At 48.8% G+C, this 17,351-nt stretch overlaps 1 protein-coding gene across 2 annotated transcripts in view; it reads right to left on the bottom strand.

The window, feature by feature from the left end:
* LOC145363348 (plexin-A1-like) overlaps window positions 1-17,351 on the bottom strand; it is a 506,974-nt gene that overhangs the window by 186,367 nt on the left and 303,256 nt on the right. For both annotated transcript variants that reach the window (XM_080218652.1, XM_080218653.1), the window contains exon 10: window positions 10,139-10,339. In XM_080218652.1, the coding sequence (XP_080074778.1) occupies window positions 10,139-10,339 (201 nt within the window). The remainder of the gene's footprint in view (window positions 1-10,138; window positions 10,340-17,351) is intronic.

The raw sequence follows: 17,351 nt of genomic DNA, 5'->3' as shown, positions 1-17,351 counted from the left end.
AAAAGCAGTTGCTGACAGCCGTGCCGATTGGAGGTCTTATCTGTACACAATCTCACAGCTCACTGTCCACTAAACCCAGGATTAGTACTCGCTGTTTACCCAATCATTTCCCCCACCCCTTGTTACTGATAACCGTTCCGAAATATGAAACAAGCTTGGATTGGCAAAACTGTTTTGTCCATTTAAAGAGAATCCCTGGTATATATAATGATGCCCATTGCAACTGAAGTCTTCTTCCTCCGCATTACATTGCTTTTCTGGTTCTGAGATATTACAGTCTAGATAGTTGGTGCTCCGAGCTCCTGTTGCGCAGCCCGCGCACACACGTGTGCACATAATCACACTCTGCCCCAGCGCTGCCCGTGTTGAACATTAAGCCCATCACAAATGTTTTGAACCCAGGATCCCAATTCCATTTCCTCTGCATTCTGAAATCTAAGGTCTCAAAAACCCAAATCTGGGTCAAGCCTGATCGTGACTTCCATGACGTTCATCATCGTCCTGTTTCACCTCAAACTTTGCAACACAGAAGGAAGCCATTCGGCCCATTGAACTTGTGCTCAGTCTTCAATATTTTAGCTGTCCAGATCACCAACAACCTGTCCTGGGCCCCCCGTGCTGATATTATAGTCAAAAAAGCTCACCAGCGCCTCTACTTTCTCAGAAGACGAAGGAAATTTGGCATGTCAGCCACAACTCTCATCAACTTATACAGATGCACCATAGAAAGCATTCTTTCCAGTTGTATCTCAGCTTGGTACGGCTCCTGCTATGCCCAAGGCCACAAGAAACTACAAAGGGTTGTGAACGTAGCCCAATCCACCACGCAAACCAGCCTCCCAACCATTGACTCTGTCTACACTTCCTGCTGCCTCGGAAAAGCAACCACATAATCAAGGACCCCCACGCACCCTGGACATTCTCTTTTCCACTTTCTTCCATGGGGAAAAAGATACAAAAGTCTGAGGTCACGTCCCAACCGACTCAGGAACAGCGTCTTCCCTGCTGCTGTCAGATTTCGGTCCATCAATTCCACATCAGCTCTCTGCAAGACCCACTCACCTACCCCCATTCCCCTGCCTTCTCTCCCTGCAGTTATGCAACTTTTTAACCCCCCTACAAGTGTTTTTCCAATTCCTCTTTGAAAGCCATGTTGCATCTGCCTTCACTCACTCTCAGGCCAATGCATTGCAGACCCTAAGAATCCTCTGCATAGCAAAGGCTTTTCCTCATTCCGCCCCTTAGTTCTTATGCAATCATTTTAAATCTATGCCCTCAGGTCCTTGATCCTTTTGCCATTGGGAACAGTCTCTCCCTGCCTTCTCTGTCCAGCCCCCTCATGGTTTAGAGTCATAGAGGTTTTCAGCACAGAAACAGGCCCTTCGGCCCATCTTGTCCAGTTTTTACCACTAAGCGAGTCCCAATTATTGCCCGTGTTTAGTCCTTATCCCATGTAACTGTCTAACTGCTTTTTAAAAGACAAAATTATGCCCACCTCTGCTACTGCCTCTGCAGCTCGTTCCAGATACTCACCATCCTCTGTGTGAAAAAAATTGGCCCTCTGGACTCTTTTGTATCTCTCCCCACTCACCTTAAACCTCTGCCCTCTAGTTTTAGACTTCCCCCCTACCTTTGGGAAAAGATGTTGACTATCTGGCTGATCTATGCCACTCATTATTTTATAGACCTCTATTCGATCACCCCTAAGCCTCCTACATTCCAAGGATAAAAGGTCCCAGTCTATCCTTGTAACTTAAACCACTTGAGCACCTCCATCAAATCTCCTTGCAATCTTCTCTTCTCCAAGGAGAACGTTCCCAGTTTCCACACACCATGGGGACATGTGCCCTGACGCAGCGAGTGAATTTTCACAGGGAGTGGACGCCTCTGCCCTCTGCATCACTCCCAAAGCTCCCCGATCCATCATCCAGTGACATGCTGCCTTCCTCGGATAACCACTGCTGTTAACAGGATTAATCCTCAACGGTCTACGGCAATGAGCTTCCTCGTCAGCACGGGCAGCAAGTGCTGTGACCCACGCGCTGCCTCCCAAAGGGCGAGACAAACTTAAGGGGAACAGAAAGATGCAATGGGAGGCTTTGCGGCACGGTGGTACGGCGGTTCGCATTGCTGCCTGGGGACCCAGGTTCAATTCCCGACTTGGATCGCTGTCTGTGCAGAGTTTGCACGTTCTCCCTGTATCTGCGTGCATTTCCTCCGGGTGCTCCAGTTTCCTCCCACAGTCCGAAAGATGCATTGGCCATGCTAAATTCTCCCTAAGTGTACCCGTATAAGCGCCAGACTGTGACGACTAGGGGATTTTCACAGTAATTTCACTGCAGTGTTAATGTAAGCCTACGTGAGCCTAATAAATAAACCTACGCTGCCTGTTTAGATAAGGAGGCAGTAGCGGGGCTGCAGATAAAAATCACAGCATTCTTTGAAAAGCAACGCCGTGTCTAAACAGTGTCATCCACGCAGCACACCTTGCCTTAGGTATGTAATGAGGAGTCTCTCTGAGTGCAACTAAACGGACCCGTTCTACCTGCTGCCAACTGTTGACTTCCGAAAATGGAAGGGGGGCTAACTTTACCCCCTCCTACCCCTCCCCCCCCCACCCCCTCGCTTCACAAAGTGATACAAAGTCCTCATTCCACTGCCAATGGACTGGTATTCCTGCCTCCGTGTCAGAAGGTCAGAGGTTCAAGGCCCACTCCAGAGACTTGACTCTGGTGTCACTCGCAGAGCTGTACCAAGGGGGTGCTGCACTGTTAGGGGTGTCACCTCTCGGGAGGGACATGAGGCTAAGGCCTCCCTCCCTATCCTTGGGCAGACAGATCCAACAACACCATTTTGAAGAACAGCAGGGCGGTTCTCTCCAATGTCCTGGTCAATATTTATCCTTCAACTGACATCGATCAAAACAGATGTCTTGGTCATTCTCACACTGCTCCTTGTGGGATCTTGCTGTGCACCAATTGATCATCATGCTCTCTGTGTTATCTGGCAACAGTTTCGCACAGTTGCTCACAGAGACACAGCCAATGCAGTTCAAATATGGGCTCTGTGTCAGCCTCATCACCTCGACTGTTTACGCTACTCCCCAAAGATTCATGAGAGTGGTGCACGGTGCACCCGTTGCAGGTCGGGTACCTCTCTGACTGAACGGCCGTGCCAGCTGGTCAGTATTGTCCAGCTTGACAGAAAGGCCAAATTGGCACCTTGACCGTGGCACCTTGCACTGGTTTCCTCCGGGACTCGTTCACCAGAGGGTGCCCACCTGGGGAGTGCACTCCTCTGGATGTTACCTGTCGCAACGTTATAAATGGGTTCCTTCCAGAACCAGTTAGTGAAGATTCCTTTCGTGCATTTTCAGCATCCCTTCACACCACAACTGACTGAATACTTCAGTCTCATTGCGCGTGACTGAGAGATATCCACTGGATCAAAGCCCAGATCCTTATCAGGTTGGACTATTTCACACCTCACAGCAACAGCTGCGGGTAGCCCAGAGCTTATCAGTGGCATTCGCGTTAATCCGGGAGTAACGCAGGAAGACTTCCTTCGCCTCCAGAATCCTGGCTCTTCCAACTTTCTAGGGCAGATTAAAGACCAAATTCTGCATGAGTTTGTACAGATCCAATTCAACTCCCGATGGCCCTCAACAACACTGGCAATGTAACACTCAGAATGTCCAAAAGTTCTTTACAACTACTGCAAAGGTCTGGTCATTAGATTTAACAGGTTGTCAAAAACTGTAACAAAGTAAGTGGCCAGTCTTAGGGTGTAGGCTGAGTCAGAGAATCAAACAGTACTGAAGAGGCCCTTCGGCCCATCAAGTCTGCACCAAAATACCTCCTAGCACTTGGCCCGTAGACTTGAACCCATGTCCCCTCGTGACTGACCCTTCAACTGAGGTGAACAGCTGCTCCTTATCCACCCTGTCGCCCCTCGGTCTTCTCTGCTCCAACAAAAACAAACCAACCTCTCTTCATCATTTAAATGGGCGGCACAGTATCACAGTGGTTAGCACTGCTGCTTCACAGCTCCAGGGTCCTGGGTTCGATTCCCGGCTCGGGTCACTGTCTGTGTGGAGTTTGCACATTCTCCTCGTGTCTGCGTGGGTTTCCTCCGGGTCCTCCCACAGTCCAAAGATGTGCAGGTTAGGTTGATTGGCCATGCTAGAGTTGCCCCTTCATGCCCTGGGATGTGTAGGTTAGAGGGATTAGCGGGTAAATGTGTAGGGATATGGGGACAGGGCCTGGAGGGGGGATTGTGATCAGTGCAGACTCGATGGGCCGAAGGGCCTGTTTCTGCACTGTAGAGTTCTATGCTCTAAATGCTCCATCCCAGGCAGCACCCTGGTGAATTTCCTCTGTACCCCCTCCAGCGCAATCACATCCTCCCTATAATGTGGCGACCAGAACGCCATATATTTCTCCAGCTGTGGCCTCACCAAAGTTCATAGAACCATAGAATCCCTACAGTGTAGAAGGAGGCCAATCGGCCCACCAAGTCCACACCGACAGCAATCCCATCCGGGCCCTATCCCCACTTAGTTGCCCTCTAATGCCTCTAACCTATCACATCCTGGGACGCTAAGGGTTAATTTAGCATGTCCTATCAAGCTAAACCTGCACATGTTTGGACGATACAACTCTATACAATACAGTTCTGTAAACTCCAATATAATTTCCCTGCTTTTGTAATCTATACCTCAATTGATAAAAGTAAGGGTCCCATATGAGGGATAAATGCTGGCCAGGGAGAGTTATCTGGTTCCACTCTGGAGAGTGCTGTGGGGGCTCTCAAGCCCACAGCTGAGGGACAGGCAGGACTTCACTCCAATGTTTCATCCACAAAGTGGCACCTCTTAAAGTACAGCACTCCCTCAGCATGGCACGGGGAGCATCAGGGTGTATTTTCCCCTTATCTGCCTGACGTGAGGTTCAGGCACGTACCTCACAGGCAAAGCCTCTGAGCTAAGACTGTGCACACAGTGCTCCATGGTGATCGGGCGGGTAAGCGGAGCTGAGTCCTCAAAAAGATCAGCCACGATCTTATTGAATGGTGGAGCAGGCTCGAGGGGCCAAATGGCCTACTCTTGCTCCTAGCTCTTTTGTTCTTACTTGCTCAGTGCAAGTGGTCATTGCCTAGTTTCTACAAGGGTTCCACCGAACACAAGAACAGGAGGCAGATGTAGGTCATTTGTCTCCTTTGATAAAATCTGTCTGTGGCCTCAACTCCACTTTCCTGTCACCAAACCCCCACCACCACCCCAGCACCCCGCCCCCATAACCCTTGATGCCCTTGTTGATCAGAAATCTGTCAAACGCAGCGTGGAATATACTCAATAACCCAGCTTCTAGAATCCCAAAGACGAATAACCCTTGGAAAGATATTCCTCCTCATCACCGCCCTAAACAAGAGACCCTTTACTTTTCAACTGTGTCCCCCTCATTCTAGCCTCCCCAGCATGGGGGGGACTATCTCCTCAGCGTCCACTGCACATAGGACCTTCTGTTGGTCTGCCACACAGAGGAAATGTTAACTATGTTGACCGCTAGATTTGACCCCGGCACCCCCAGCCTCCCAGTGTCTAACCCACGCATCGCCCCTTTGATCTCTGTGGTCACGAGAGAATGAACATCACACTTGACTGACAGCTACGGAGGGGGACCCTCAGACACAATAAGGATCTTGAAGTGACAATGGACGCCCAGTCAAAAGCTCAATGGCAATTATGAATATATCCACTTTGCAAACTGCGGGGATGATAATGAGGACAAGAGTCCAGATAGTTCAGACAGTTTACATTCCTCCGTAAAACGTCTGCGTCATTCTATTGACCGTGGACAGGATTATTATTTGAAAAAAAAGTGTACACACAACCCTTGTCTAAAGCATCATTGAAACAGTAGCAGTACATCATTGTAAAAGTGCAAATCAGCTGTCTGCATTGGGCCGAGATTGAGTCAAAGCAATGCCTCTCGTTCCCCTTCCCCCACCGAGACAATGCCAACTACTGCCACATTCAGTGTGGGGCACAGTTGGAATCCAATCATTAACCCTGGCTATCTTGATAAGAAGTAACTTGATGCATTCCTTTGTGAGCTCATTGTTCCTGTAAACACTATTTCATTGTTGGTCCAACTCACTGGGAATTCTTATTCAGAACAGGAGCTTGTTTTTGTCAAATAAAGCAGAGATACCCTACATAAAATCCAGGACTATGTGACACAGACCCTCCCTGCACAGCTTGTGATTGGGTCAATTATAACTGTAAAAAGTCTGACAACACCAGGTTAAAGTCCAACCGATTTATTTGATAGTAAACTCACAAGCTTTCGGGGTTTGTCCCTTTGTCAGGTTTGTCCCTTCGACATAAACCTGGTGTTGTCAGACTTTTTACTGTGTTTACCCCAGTCCAACGCCGGCATCTCCACATCAATTATTACTGTCCGGGGGGCACGGGACCCATCTCCAGATGGACAGAGTTTGACCATCTCAGCTAAAGCACTCCAGTGAGTCCTGCTAGAATGGGAGGGTGAGAAAGCAAAGGAGTCAGAGAGAGAGAGGGAGAGGGAGAGTGGGGAGGAGAGACAGAGGAAGAGGAGAGGGGAGAGTGAAGCATGGAAGAGAAAGCGGTGAGTCAGACTGAGAAAGTGAGACGGTGGGGGCGGCGGGGGAAAGAGAGAGAGAGGGCAAGGGGAGAGAGAGGGTGAGGGGGAGAGAGATAGAGGGTGAAGGAAGAGAGAGAGGGTGTGGGCTAGAGAGAGAGGGGGAGAGAGCAAGGGCAAGGGGGAGAGAGTGAGGGCAAGGAAAAGAGAGACAGAGGCAAGGGAGACTCAGAGTAAGGGGGAGAGAGGGGGCGAGGAGGAGACAGAGGGCAAGGGGGAAACCGAAAGAGCAAGGGGGAGAGAGTGTGAGGGTGAGAGAAAGGACAAGGGGGAGACAGGAGGGCTGGGGGAGACAGGGAGGGCGAGGAAGAGAGACAGGGCGAGGGGGAGAGTGCAAGGGTGAGGGGAAGAGAGCAAGGGCAAAGGGGGGACAGAGAGGGTGAGGGGGAGACAGAGGGTGAGGGGGAGAGACAGAGAGAGAGAGAGGATGAAGGGGGGAGAGAAAGGGCAAAGGGGAGAGGGTGAGGGGAGAGAGGGTAAGGGAGGAGACGGAGGGTGGTGGGGGGGTGGTGATAAAGGGTCAGGAAAAAGAGAGAGGGTGAGGGAAAAGAGAGAATGAGGAGGGAGACAGAGCGTATGAGAGGGAGAGAGGGTAAGGGGGCAAGAGGGTGCAGTGGGACAGTGAGAGAGAGCAGGGGGAGGAGGGAGAGACAAGAGAAGCAGAGAGCTCTCACTGTCTCAGATACGTGAGGGAAGAATGGAGTTTCCAAAATCCAGGCGGTTGGTGATCCTTCCAAAGCCCAGATCATCTCCCAGAATTCAATTTCTGAACTGAGATCGGTCTAGACATTTGTTCGGTACCAGCATCAGCGGTTCCTGAAAGAAGATAACTGGAATGGAGTGAAGAGACAGATCAGCTATGATCTCATTGACGGGTGGAATTAGCGAGGTGTGGAAAGATGAGTTCAATGCAGTATTGGCTCTGAATCCACCCCTCCCACCCCGCCAATCGGGTTGAGATAACTGAGGTCTGAAGGAGTTTGCAGGGCGGCAGAAGGTGCAGTGGCGGAGTGGGGGCAATATAAACAATCACATCCGATCAACAGTACCCATCCTTCCAATGACATCACCGCCTCTAGGCAAAGTGACCACACCCAAAACTGCAGGAAAATGAAATCATTGCTGAAAACAGGGAATGAGCCAGTGTAGTCTGAACCTGACTCATTCAGCCTTATCTAAATACCGCAGAGAGCTCAGCGTGCCATCCCCCAGGCTGATACACTGCCGCAGTGTCAGGGGAGGTGTTGGGAGGTGCAGTCTTCAACTCAGGCAGTAAACCTCAGTGGAACCAAAGGTGGTGCTGGAGCGAGGTGGTTCTTGCACCCAGTATACCTCCTAATTCTATCTTTCATTTTCGTTCTATGCTTCTAAAACTTCATTCCAACTTTTTTAAACTCTTTATGGACCTACTTCACATTAAGTTGATCTTTCTCTACACCCTAGCTATGACTGTAACGCTACATTCTGCATCCTCTCTATGAACGGTATGCTTTGTCTGTACAGCGCACAAGGGACAAGGCTTTTCACTGTATACCAATGCATGTGACAATAATAAATCAAAATCAAATCAAAAACCAGGGATCCACCAACCCTAGCAGGGAGACACTGAGAGATTCCACAACGCTATTCCGAAGAAGAATTCTCCCCCGTATCCTGACCCGTATTTCTTCTTTAACCAACACCCCAAAGTTTTTTTATCCATTCCTGGGGCATGGGTGTCGCTGGCTGGCCAGCATTTACTGCCCCTCCCTAGTTGCCCTTCAGGGGGCGCTGGTGAGCTGCCTTCTTGTACCACGGCAGCTCATGTTCTGTGGCTTGACCCACAATGTCGTTAGGGAGGCAATTCCTGGATTTCGACCCAGCAACTGCGAAGGAATGGTGATATATTTCCAAGTCAGGATGGTGAGTGGCTTAGAGGGGAACTTGCAGGTGCTGGTGTCCCCAGGTATCTGCTGCCCTTGTCCTTCTAGATGGAAGTGGTTGATGGTTTGGAAGGTGCTGTCTCAGGATCGGTGGCACGGTGGTTAGCACTGCTGCCTCACAGTGCCAGGGACTTGGGTTCAATTCCAACGGCAGGTCACTGTCTACGTGGAGTTTGCACATTCTCCCCGTATCTGCATGGGTTTCTTCTGGGTGCTCCGGTTTTCTCCCACAGTTCAAAGATGTGTGGATTAGGTTGATTCGCCATGTTAAATTGACCCTAGTATCAGGAGGAGTAGCAGGGCAAATATATGGGGTTATGGTAATCGGGCCTGGGTGGGATCGTGGTCGGTGCAGACTCGATGGGCCAAATGACCTCCTTCTGCACTGTAGGGATTCTATCATAGAGTCATAGAGGTTTACAGCATAGAAACAGGCCCTTCGGCCCAACTTGTCCATGCCACCTTTTTTTAAAACCCCGAAGCTAATCCCAATTGCCTGCATTTGGCCCATATCCCTCTACACCCATTGTACCCACGTAACTATCTAAATGCTTTTTAAAAGACAACATTGTACCCACCTCAACTACTACCTCTGGCAGCTTGTTCCAGACACTCATCACGCTCTGTGTGAAAAAATTGCCCCTCTGGACACTTTTGTATCTCTTCCCTCTCACCTAAAACCTATGCACTCAAGTTTTAGACCCCCCCTACTTTTGGGAAGAGATATTGACTATCTAGTTGATCTGGGCCCCTCATTATTTTATAGACCTCTATAAGATCACCCCTCAGCCTCCTACACTCCAGAGAAAAAAGTCCCAGTCCATCCAGCCTCTCCTTATAACCCAAACCATTAAGTCCCAGTAGCATCCTAGTAAATCTTTTCTGCACTCTTTCTAGTTTAATAATATCCTTTCTATAATAGTGTGACCAGAACTGCACACAGTATTCCAAGTGTGGACTTACCAATGTCTTGTACAACTTCAACAAGACATCCCAATTCCTGTAATTAATGTTCTGACTGATGAAACCAAGCATGCCGAATGCCTTCTTCACCACTCTGTCCATCTGTGACTCCACTTTCAAGGAGCTATGAACCTGTACCCTTAGATCTCTTTGTTCTGTAGCTCTCCCCAACGCCCTACCATTAACAGAGTAAGTCCTGCCCTGGTCCAATCTACCAAAGTGCATCACATCGCATTTGTCTAAATTAAACTGAATTAAACATTCGATGATCTTTGGTGAATTGATAGCGAAGGAGTACACTGCACAAAATCCATTAATCAATTGCAAAAACCTTCAGTTAAGTTCAACCGAAGAATCAATGACGTGCGGCTTTAAGATGGGGCAACTTTGCGGCTGCAGACCCATAGTGGCGTCACCTCAAAAAGAACTTCACTGTATGCCGAGTGCTTTGCGACATGCAGAGATAGTGACGCAGACATTTTTCTCCCCCTCTCCGTACACCAGGCAGAAACCCGATGTTTGCAGACCTAAACACAGTTTGTGCTGGGCACGGCTGCCCCACCATTCACTTACCGAGGTGTTCTGGCACTGAACGCTGGTGCTATTGAAGCGGAGAGCTGGCACGCGATGCATGGTGCCCTGGATGTCGAAGATGCACTCATAACTCCGCTGCCCGGACTGTGGCTGGGGCAGGTTCTTGGCAGCGAGGGTGATTGGCTTGACCACTCCCACCGGGATGAAGATTTCCGTGGAGGGAAGAATCTGCGGACAGTCCTGCAAAAGGGAATAACAGCCCCCGTGAATTTAACATTAATTTATGAGCATCGCAAGTAGTAGGCTTACATTAACATTGCAATGAAGTTACTGTGAAAATCCTCCCATCGACACGCTCTGGCACCTGTTCGGGTACACTGAGGGAGAATTTAGTACGGCCAATGCATCTAACCAGCACATCTTTGGAGTGGGCACAGTAAGTAGTCTCACAACACCAAGTTAAAGTTCAACAGGTTTATTTGGTAACACAAGCTTTCAGGGCACTGCTCCTTCATCAGGCACTCAACTGATAAAGCGAGTTCCAAGAGCTACCAAATAATTCTGTTGGACTCTAACCTGGTGTTGTGAGACTTCTTACTGTGTCTACCCCAGTCCAACGCCGGCAACTCCACATCATCTTTGGAGTGTGGGAGGAAACCGGAGCACCCGGAGGAAACCCACGCAGACACGGGCAGAATGTGCAGGCCCCACACAGACAGTGACTCAAGCTGGGAATCGAACCCGCGTCCCTGGCGCTGTGAGGCAGCCGTGCCAACCACTGTGCCACCATGCCGCTTCTCAATGAACATCACTGGTCATTTATCACACATTGCCATTCGTGGGATCGTCCTGTGCACACACCGCCCACGACCACTTGGCTGAAATGCCAAAGGGCGAACCCAAAGAATAACCTGCAGAAAAGGATAGAGAGAACGACAGACAGATAAAGAGATGGAGAGAGATAGAACGGGAAAGCGAGATAGAGAAGAGATACGCGCCACAAAATCCATTTCACACTTGTGAAAACCCTCACTTAAGTCCGACCGAAAAATCAATAACATGCGACTTTAGCCATCACAAGAAAGATCTCTCTCAAAAATCTCTGCAAGTACCCTTCAGTTAATTTCCAAGTTATAAACTCAATGCTCCATAATAACACTGTGGGGAATCAAAGGGGTGGCCTCAACAATTCACTGGATTGCAGTTTTGTTTCAAAAAAAAAGCATTAATTACAGACTGCTACCGGGAATTTAGACTTTGCCTCTGAGCGTAGATCTTTCCTGAAACTTCACGCAAACGCATCTGCCCATCAGCGCTGCTACAGGAAAGAGCCTCGCATCAGCAGTGCCGATAATGGACAGGCTTCATTCAGCACCCAGTCTCTCGGAGAGTCATTCAGTGGTTTAGTTCGAGCAAAACATGTTACTGGGCAGTCAGCACAGCAAAGGGTCAACAGTATCGGGAGGCGATGGCCTAGTGGTATTATCATGAGATTATTAATCCAGAAACTGAGCTGTGGAACCCGGGTTCAAGTCCCACCACAGCAGATAGTGGATTTTGAATTCAATTAAAAAAAAATCTGGAATTAAAAATCTAATGATGACCATTCCGATTGTCAGAAAAGCCCATCTGGTTCACTAATTTCCCTTTAGGGAAGGAAATCTGCTGCCCTTAACTGGTCTGGCCTACATGTGACTCCATAGAATCATAGAACCCTACAGTGCAGAAAGAGGCCCTTCGGCCCATCGAGTCTGCACTGACCACAATCCCACCCAGACCCTACCCCCATATCCCTACATATTTTACCCACTAATCCCGCTAACCTACACATCTCAGGACACTATGGGGCAATTTAAACATGAACCTAACCCGCACAACTTTGGACTGTGGGAGGAAACCGGAGCACCCGGAGGAAACCCACGCAGACACGAGGAGAATGTGCAAACTCCACACAGACAGTGACCCGCACCGGGAATCAAACCCAGGTCCCTGGAGCTGTGAAGCAGCGGTGCTAACCACTGTGCTACCGTGCCGTCTATGATTGATTGATTGACTCCAGACCCACAGAAATGTGGCTGATTCTCAAACTGCCCTCCAGGAGCAACTCGGGATGGGCAATAAATGCTAGCCCAGCCAGCGACACCCATGTCCCACGAATGAATAAAAAATTGTGAGCCTCAATAAAAACTGCTGCAAAGAGGAGGCTTGAGAAGATAGTTTACTGCCAACAAACTTGGAAATATTTCGACTTAATAGAGGTTTATAAGATGATGAGAGGGATAGAGTGGACGTGCAGAGACCATTTCCTCAGGTGGATGTAGCTGTTACTAGGGGGCATAACTATAAGGTTCATGGTCGGAGATATAGGAGGGATGTCCGAGGTAGGTTCTTCACTCAGAGAGTGGTTGGGGTGTGGAATAGACGGCCTGCTGGGATAGTGGAGTCGACACTTTAGGAACTTTCAAGCGGTTATTGGATAGGCACATGGAGCACACCATAATGATAGGGAGTGGGATAGCTTGATCTCGGGATTGGACATAGCTCGGCACAACATTGAGGATCGAAAGGTCTGTACTGTGCTGTTATGTTCTATGTTCTAACTCTCCAGGACAACGAGGGTGTCACAATTAACAGCAGCTTCATTTATGAGAATGTCACCAGTGCCTCCCTTCCACTCCCCCAACAGTTATTTCTGCACCTGGGGGTAAGTGTGTTACCCCCAACACTGCTCTACATTCACCACAGGAGGTCACCTGATGAGAGAACGCCACATTTACCACTGGGCTTCGAGTAGAATCAGAGAATGGTTAAGGTACAGACGGAGAGCAAGGGGAGGAGATTCACCAGGTTTGACCTGGTTTCATTGGTCAGAACATTGAATACAGGAGTTGGGACGTCTTGCTGAAGTTGTACAAGACATTGGTAAGGCCACACTTGGAAATACTGTGTACAGTTCTGGTCACCCTATTATAGAAAGGATATTATTAAACTAGAAAGAGTGCAGAAAAGATTTACTAGGGTGCTACCGGGACTTGAGTTATAAGGAGAGGCTGGATAGACTGGGACTTTTTTCTCTGGAGCGTAGGAGGCTGAGGAGTGATCTTATTAGAGGTCTATAAAATAATGAGAGGTATCGATCAGCTAGATAGTCAATATTTTTTCTCAAAGTAGGGGAGTCTAAAACTAGAGGGTATAAGGTGAGAAGGGAGAAGTACAAAGGATCCAGAGGGGCAATTTTTTCACATAGAGGGTGGTGAGTGTCTGGAACAAACTGCCCGAGGTAGTAGTAGAGGCGGGTACAATTTTGTCTTTTAAAAAGCGTTTAGATAGTTACATGGATAAGATGGGTATAGAGGGATATGGGCCAAATGTGGGCAATATGGACTAGTATGATGGTTTAAAAAAAGCAGTATGGGCAAGTTGGGCCAAAGGGCCTGTTTCCATGCTGTAAACCTCTAATGACTTAATGATGCCAGGAACTGAGCTTTTCAGCTGTGAAGAGAGGTTGGTTGGGGTGGGGTTGTTTCCCTTAGAGCAGAGAAGGATGAGGGGGCGAGGGAAGGGGGGGTGAGATGATTGAGGTGTATGACATTATGAGGGATAAGGACAGGGTGGATAGGAAGCAGCCATCCCCCTGAGATGAAGGGTCAATAAGATGGGGGCATAGTTTTAAGGTGAGGGCTGGGGGTTTAGAGGGGACTTGAGGAGTAGAGTTTTCGCCCAGAGGGTGGTGGGAATTTGGAACGCACTGCCTGGGAGGGCAATCAACGCGAGAAACCTCACAACCGTTAATAAGTACTTGGATGAACACTTGAAATGCCATAACATTCGAGGATGTGGGCCTAGTGCTGGAATGTGGGGTGAGTGTAGATTTAGTGTAGTTTCGTCAGTGAAGACTTGATGGGCCAAAGGGTCTACTCTGGACCTTATGGCTCTATGAGTCCATTCAGCCCAGGCTAGCTCTTTGCAATAGCTACTCCAGCTAGTCCCAAATGCCACCCTTTCCACACAGCATTGCAATTCATATTCCCCTTCAATTGCTCATCCAGTTCTCTCTTTGTGAGCCTCAATTGAATCTGCCTCCAGCACACACTCCATCTATTCAGAATCCTAGCACCTCATCTTTTGCCAACCACCTTAACTGGTGCCCTCTGACTCTCAACCCTTCCGCTACTGGAAACTGCTTCTCCCAATCTACTCAGTTTAAAGTTTAAAGCTTTAAAGTTTATTTATTTGTGTCACAAGTAGGCTTACATTAACATTGGGCGGCACGGTAGCACAGTGGTTAGCACTGCTGCTTCACAGCTCCAGGGACCTGGGTTTGACTCCTGGCTCGGGTCGCTGTCTGAGTGGAGTTTGCACATTCTCCTCGTGTCTGCGTGGGTTTCCTCCAGGTGCTCCAGTTTCCACCCACAGTCCAAAGATGTGCGGGTTAGGTTGATTGGCCATGCTTAAATTGCCCCATAGTGTCCTGAGATGTGTAGGTTAGTGGGTATAATATGTAGGGTCTGGGTGGGATTATGGTCGGTGCAGACTCAATGGGCCAAATGGCCTCTCTCTGTACTGTAGGGTTTCTATGAATGAAGTCACTGTGAAAATTCCCCTAGTTGCCACACTCCGATGCCTGTTCAGGTACACAGAGGCAGAATTTAGCATGGCCAATGCATCTACCAGCATGTTTTCTGGACTGTGGGAGGAAATTGGAGCATAGAATCTCTACAGTGCAGAGGGAGGCCATTTGGCCCATTGAGTCTGCACCAACCCTCCGAAAGAGCATTTCACCCAGGCCCTATGGGATTGAATATAAAAGTAGGGAGGTCTTGCTGCAGCTGTATAGGGCATTGGTGAGGCCGCAGCTGGAGTACTGTGTGTAGTTTTGGGCGCTGCACCTGCGCAAGGATATTTTGGCCCTGGAGGGAGTGCAGAGGAGGTTTACTAGGCTGATACCGGAGTTGAGGGGATTGAGCTATGAGGAGAGGCTGAATAAACTAGGCTTGTACTCGTTAGAGTTTAGAAGAATGAGGGGAGATCTCATTGAGACGTATAAGATGATGAATGGGATGGATAGGATAGAGGTGGAGAGACTCTTCCCGCTCAAAAAAGACAGTAGGACTAGGGGGCACAGCCTCAAGATAAAGGGGAGGCGGTTTAGAACGGAGTTGAGGAGGAACTTCTTCACTCAAAGGGTGGTGAATCTCTGGAATTCTCTGCCCGTTGAAGTGGTGGAGGCTGCCTCGCTAAATATTTTTAAGAAGCGGGTTGATGGGTTCTTGATAAGAGAGGGGATTAAGGGTTATGGGGAGAGGGCGGGAAAGTGGAACTGAGCCACAACAGATCAGCCATGATCTTATTGAATGGCGGGGCAGGCTCGAAGGGCTAGATGGCCTACTCCTGCTCCTATTTCTTATGTTCTTATGTTCTTATAATTCCACACATTTACTGCACATCTTAGCACACTGAGGGTCGATTTAGCATGGTCAATCCACCTAAATTAGATACCTTTGGACTGTGGGATGAAACCAGAGAAAACCCATGCAGAGATGGGGCAGATCATATAGGCTACGCACAGGTAGTGACCCAAGCTGGGAATCGAACCCAGGCCCCTGGAGTTGTGAGGCAGCAGTGCTAACCACTGTGCCACCGTGTACTCTGTTCAGGCCCCCCCTCCTGACTCTGAACACTTCTATCAGCTCTCCTGTCAGCCTGCTCCACCCCCCTGGAGAACTGCCCCGGATTCTCTAATCCACCCGCTCCTCGTCCCTGGAATCATTCGCGGGAATCTTTCTTGCAGTGATGCACAGAGTGCCACAAACGGTTGGCAGCTGTGCCTTCCCCTAAGATCAAAGGGTGGTGAATCTCTGGAATTCTCTGCCCGTTGAAGTGGTGGAGGCTGCCTCGCTAAATATTTTTAAGACGCGGGTTGATGGGTTTTTGATAGGAGAGGGGATTAAGGGTTATGGGGAGAGGGCGGGAAAGTGGAACTGAGCTACAACAGATCAGCCATGATCTTATTGAATGGCGGGGCAGGCTCAAAGGGCTGGATGGCCTACTCCTGCTCCTATTTCTTATGTTCTTATGTTCTTATGAAAGCCACAACTGCAACAAGCTGGCCACGAAGGAAGGAGTGGCACTTAAAACTGCAGGTGAAAGATGAAAGGGCACAGACATAGGGGCGGGAATCGTGTACAGGTACCCGGAGCTCTGCCTTTCAAACATCTGTCCACTGGAATGCCTGTCTTCAAGCAATTGTGACAGCCAGTTATTCCTCCTGCAGTTTCCCTGAGCAAATTAAATAATTTTGGATAAAGAACATAGAACATTACAGCGCAGTACAGGCCCTTCGGCCCTCGATGTTGCGCCGACCAGTGGAACCAATCTAATGACCCTCTAACCTAAACTATTCCAGTGTTATCCATATGCCTATCCACCGACCATTTGAACGCCCTGAATGTTGGCGAGTCCACAAGTGCTGCAGGCAGGGCATTCCACGCCCTCACTACCCCCTGAGTAAAGACTACCCTCTGAGTAAAGATATATAGATTGGGACTTTTTTTTCTGGAGTGTAGATCTTATAGAGGTCTATAAAATAATGAGGGGTACACATCAGCTAGATAGTCAATATCTTTTCCCAGAGGTAGGGGAGTCTAAAACTAAAGGGCATAGGTTTAAGGTGAGAGGGGAGAGATACAAAAGTGTCCAGAGGGGCAATTCTTTCACACAGAGGGTGGTGAGTGTCTGGAACAAGTTGCCAGAGGTAGTAGTAGAGGCGGGTACAATTTTGTCTTTTAAAAAGCATTTAGGCAGTTACATGGTTAAGATGGGTACAGAGGGATATGAGCCAAATGCAGGCAATTGGGATTAGCTTCGGGGTTTAAAGAAAAGGTAGCATGGACAAGTTGGGCCGAAGGGCCTGTTTCCATGCTGTAAACCTCTATGACTCTATAACCACCAGTTAAAGTTCCATCAATAAAATTCTGTTCAATTCTTCAAGCTCCCTAGGTAATACTGCAAGATATTCGTTTGTGATGTTACACAAACTACAGAGTTATGTAAAGCACGCAGCACAGAAACAGGCCATTCAGCCCAACCTGCCCATGTCATTGTTTGTGCCCCACGTGAGCCCCACTCACCTTCCTTCATTTAAGCCGATTCACGGGTCCTGCTATACTGCAAGTGATCACCTGGATTCTCCTGAAATATGATGTGGAGACGCCGGCGTCGGACTGGGGTGGGCACATGAGAACTCTCACAA

This window comes from Carcharhinus amblyrhynchos, chromosome 3 (genome assembly GCF_965287045.1).
Source record: "Carcharhinus amblyrhynchos chromosome 3, sCarAmb.v2.hapA, whole genome shotgun sequence".
NCBI lineage: Eukaryota > Metazoa > Chordata > Chondrichthyes > Carcharhiniformes > Carcharhinidae > Carcharhinus > Carcharhinus amblyrhynchos.
This window is presented reverse-complemented; position numbering and strand designations above follow the sequence as displayed.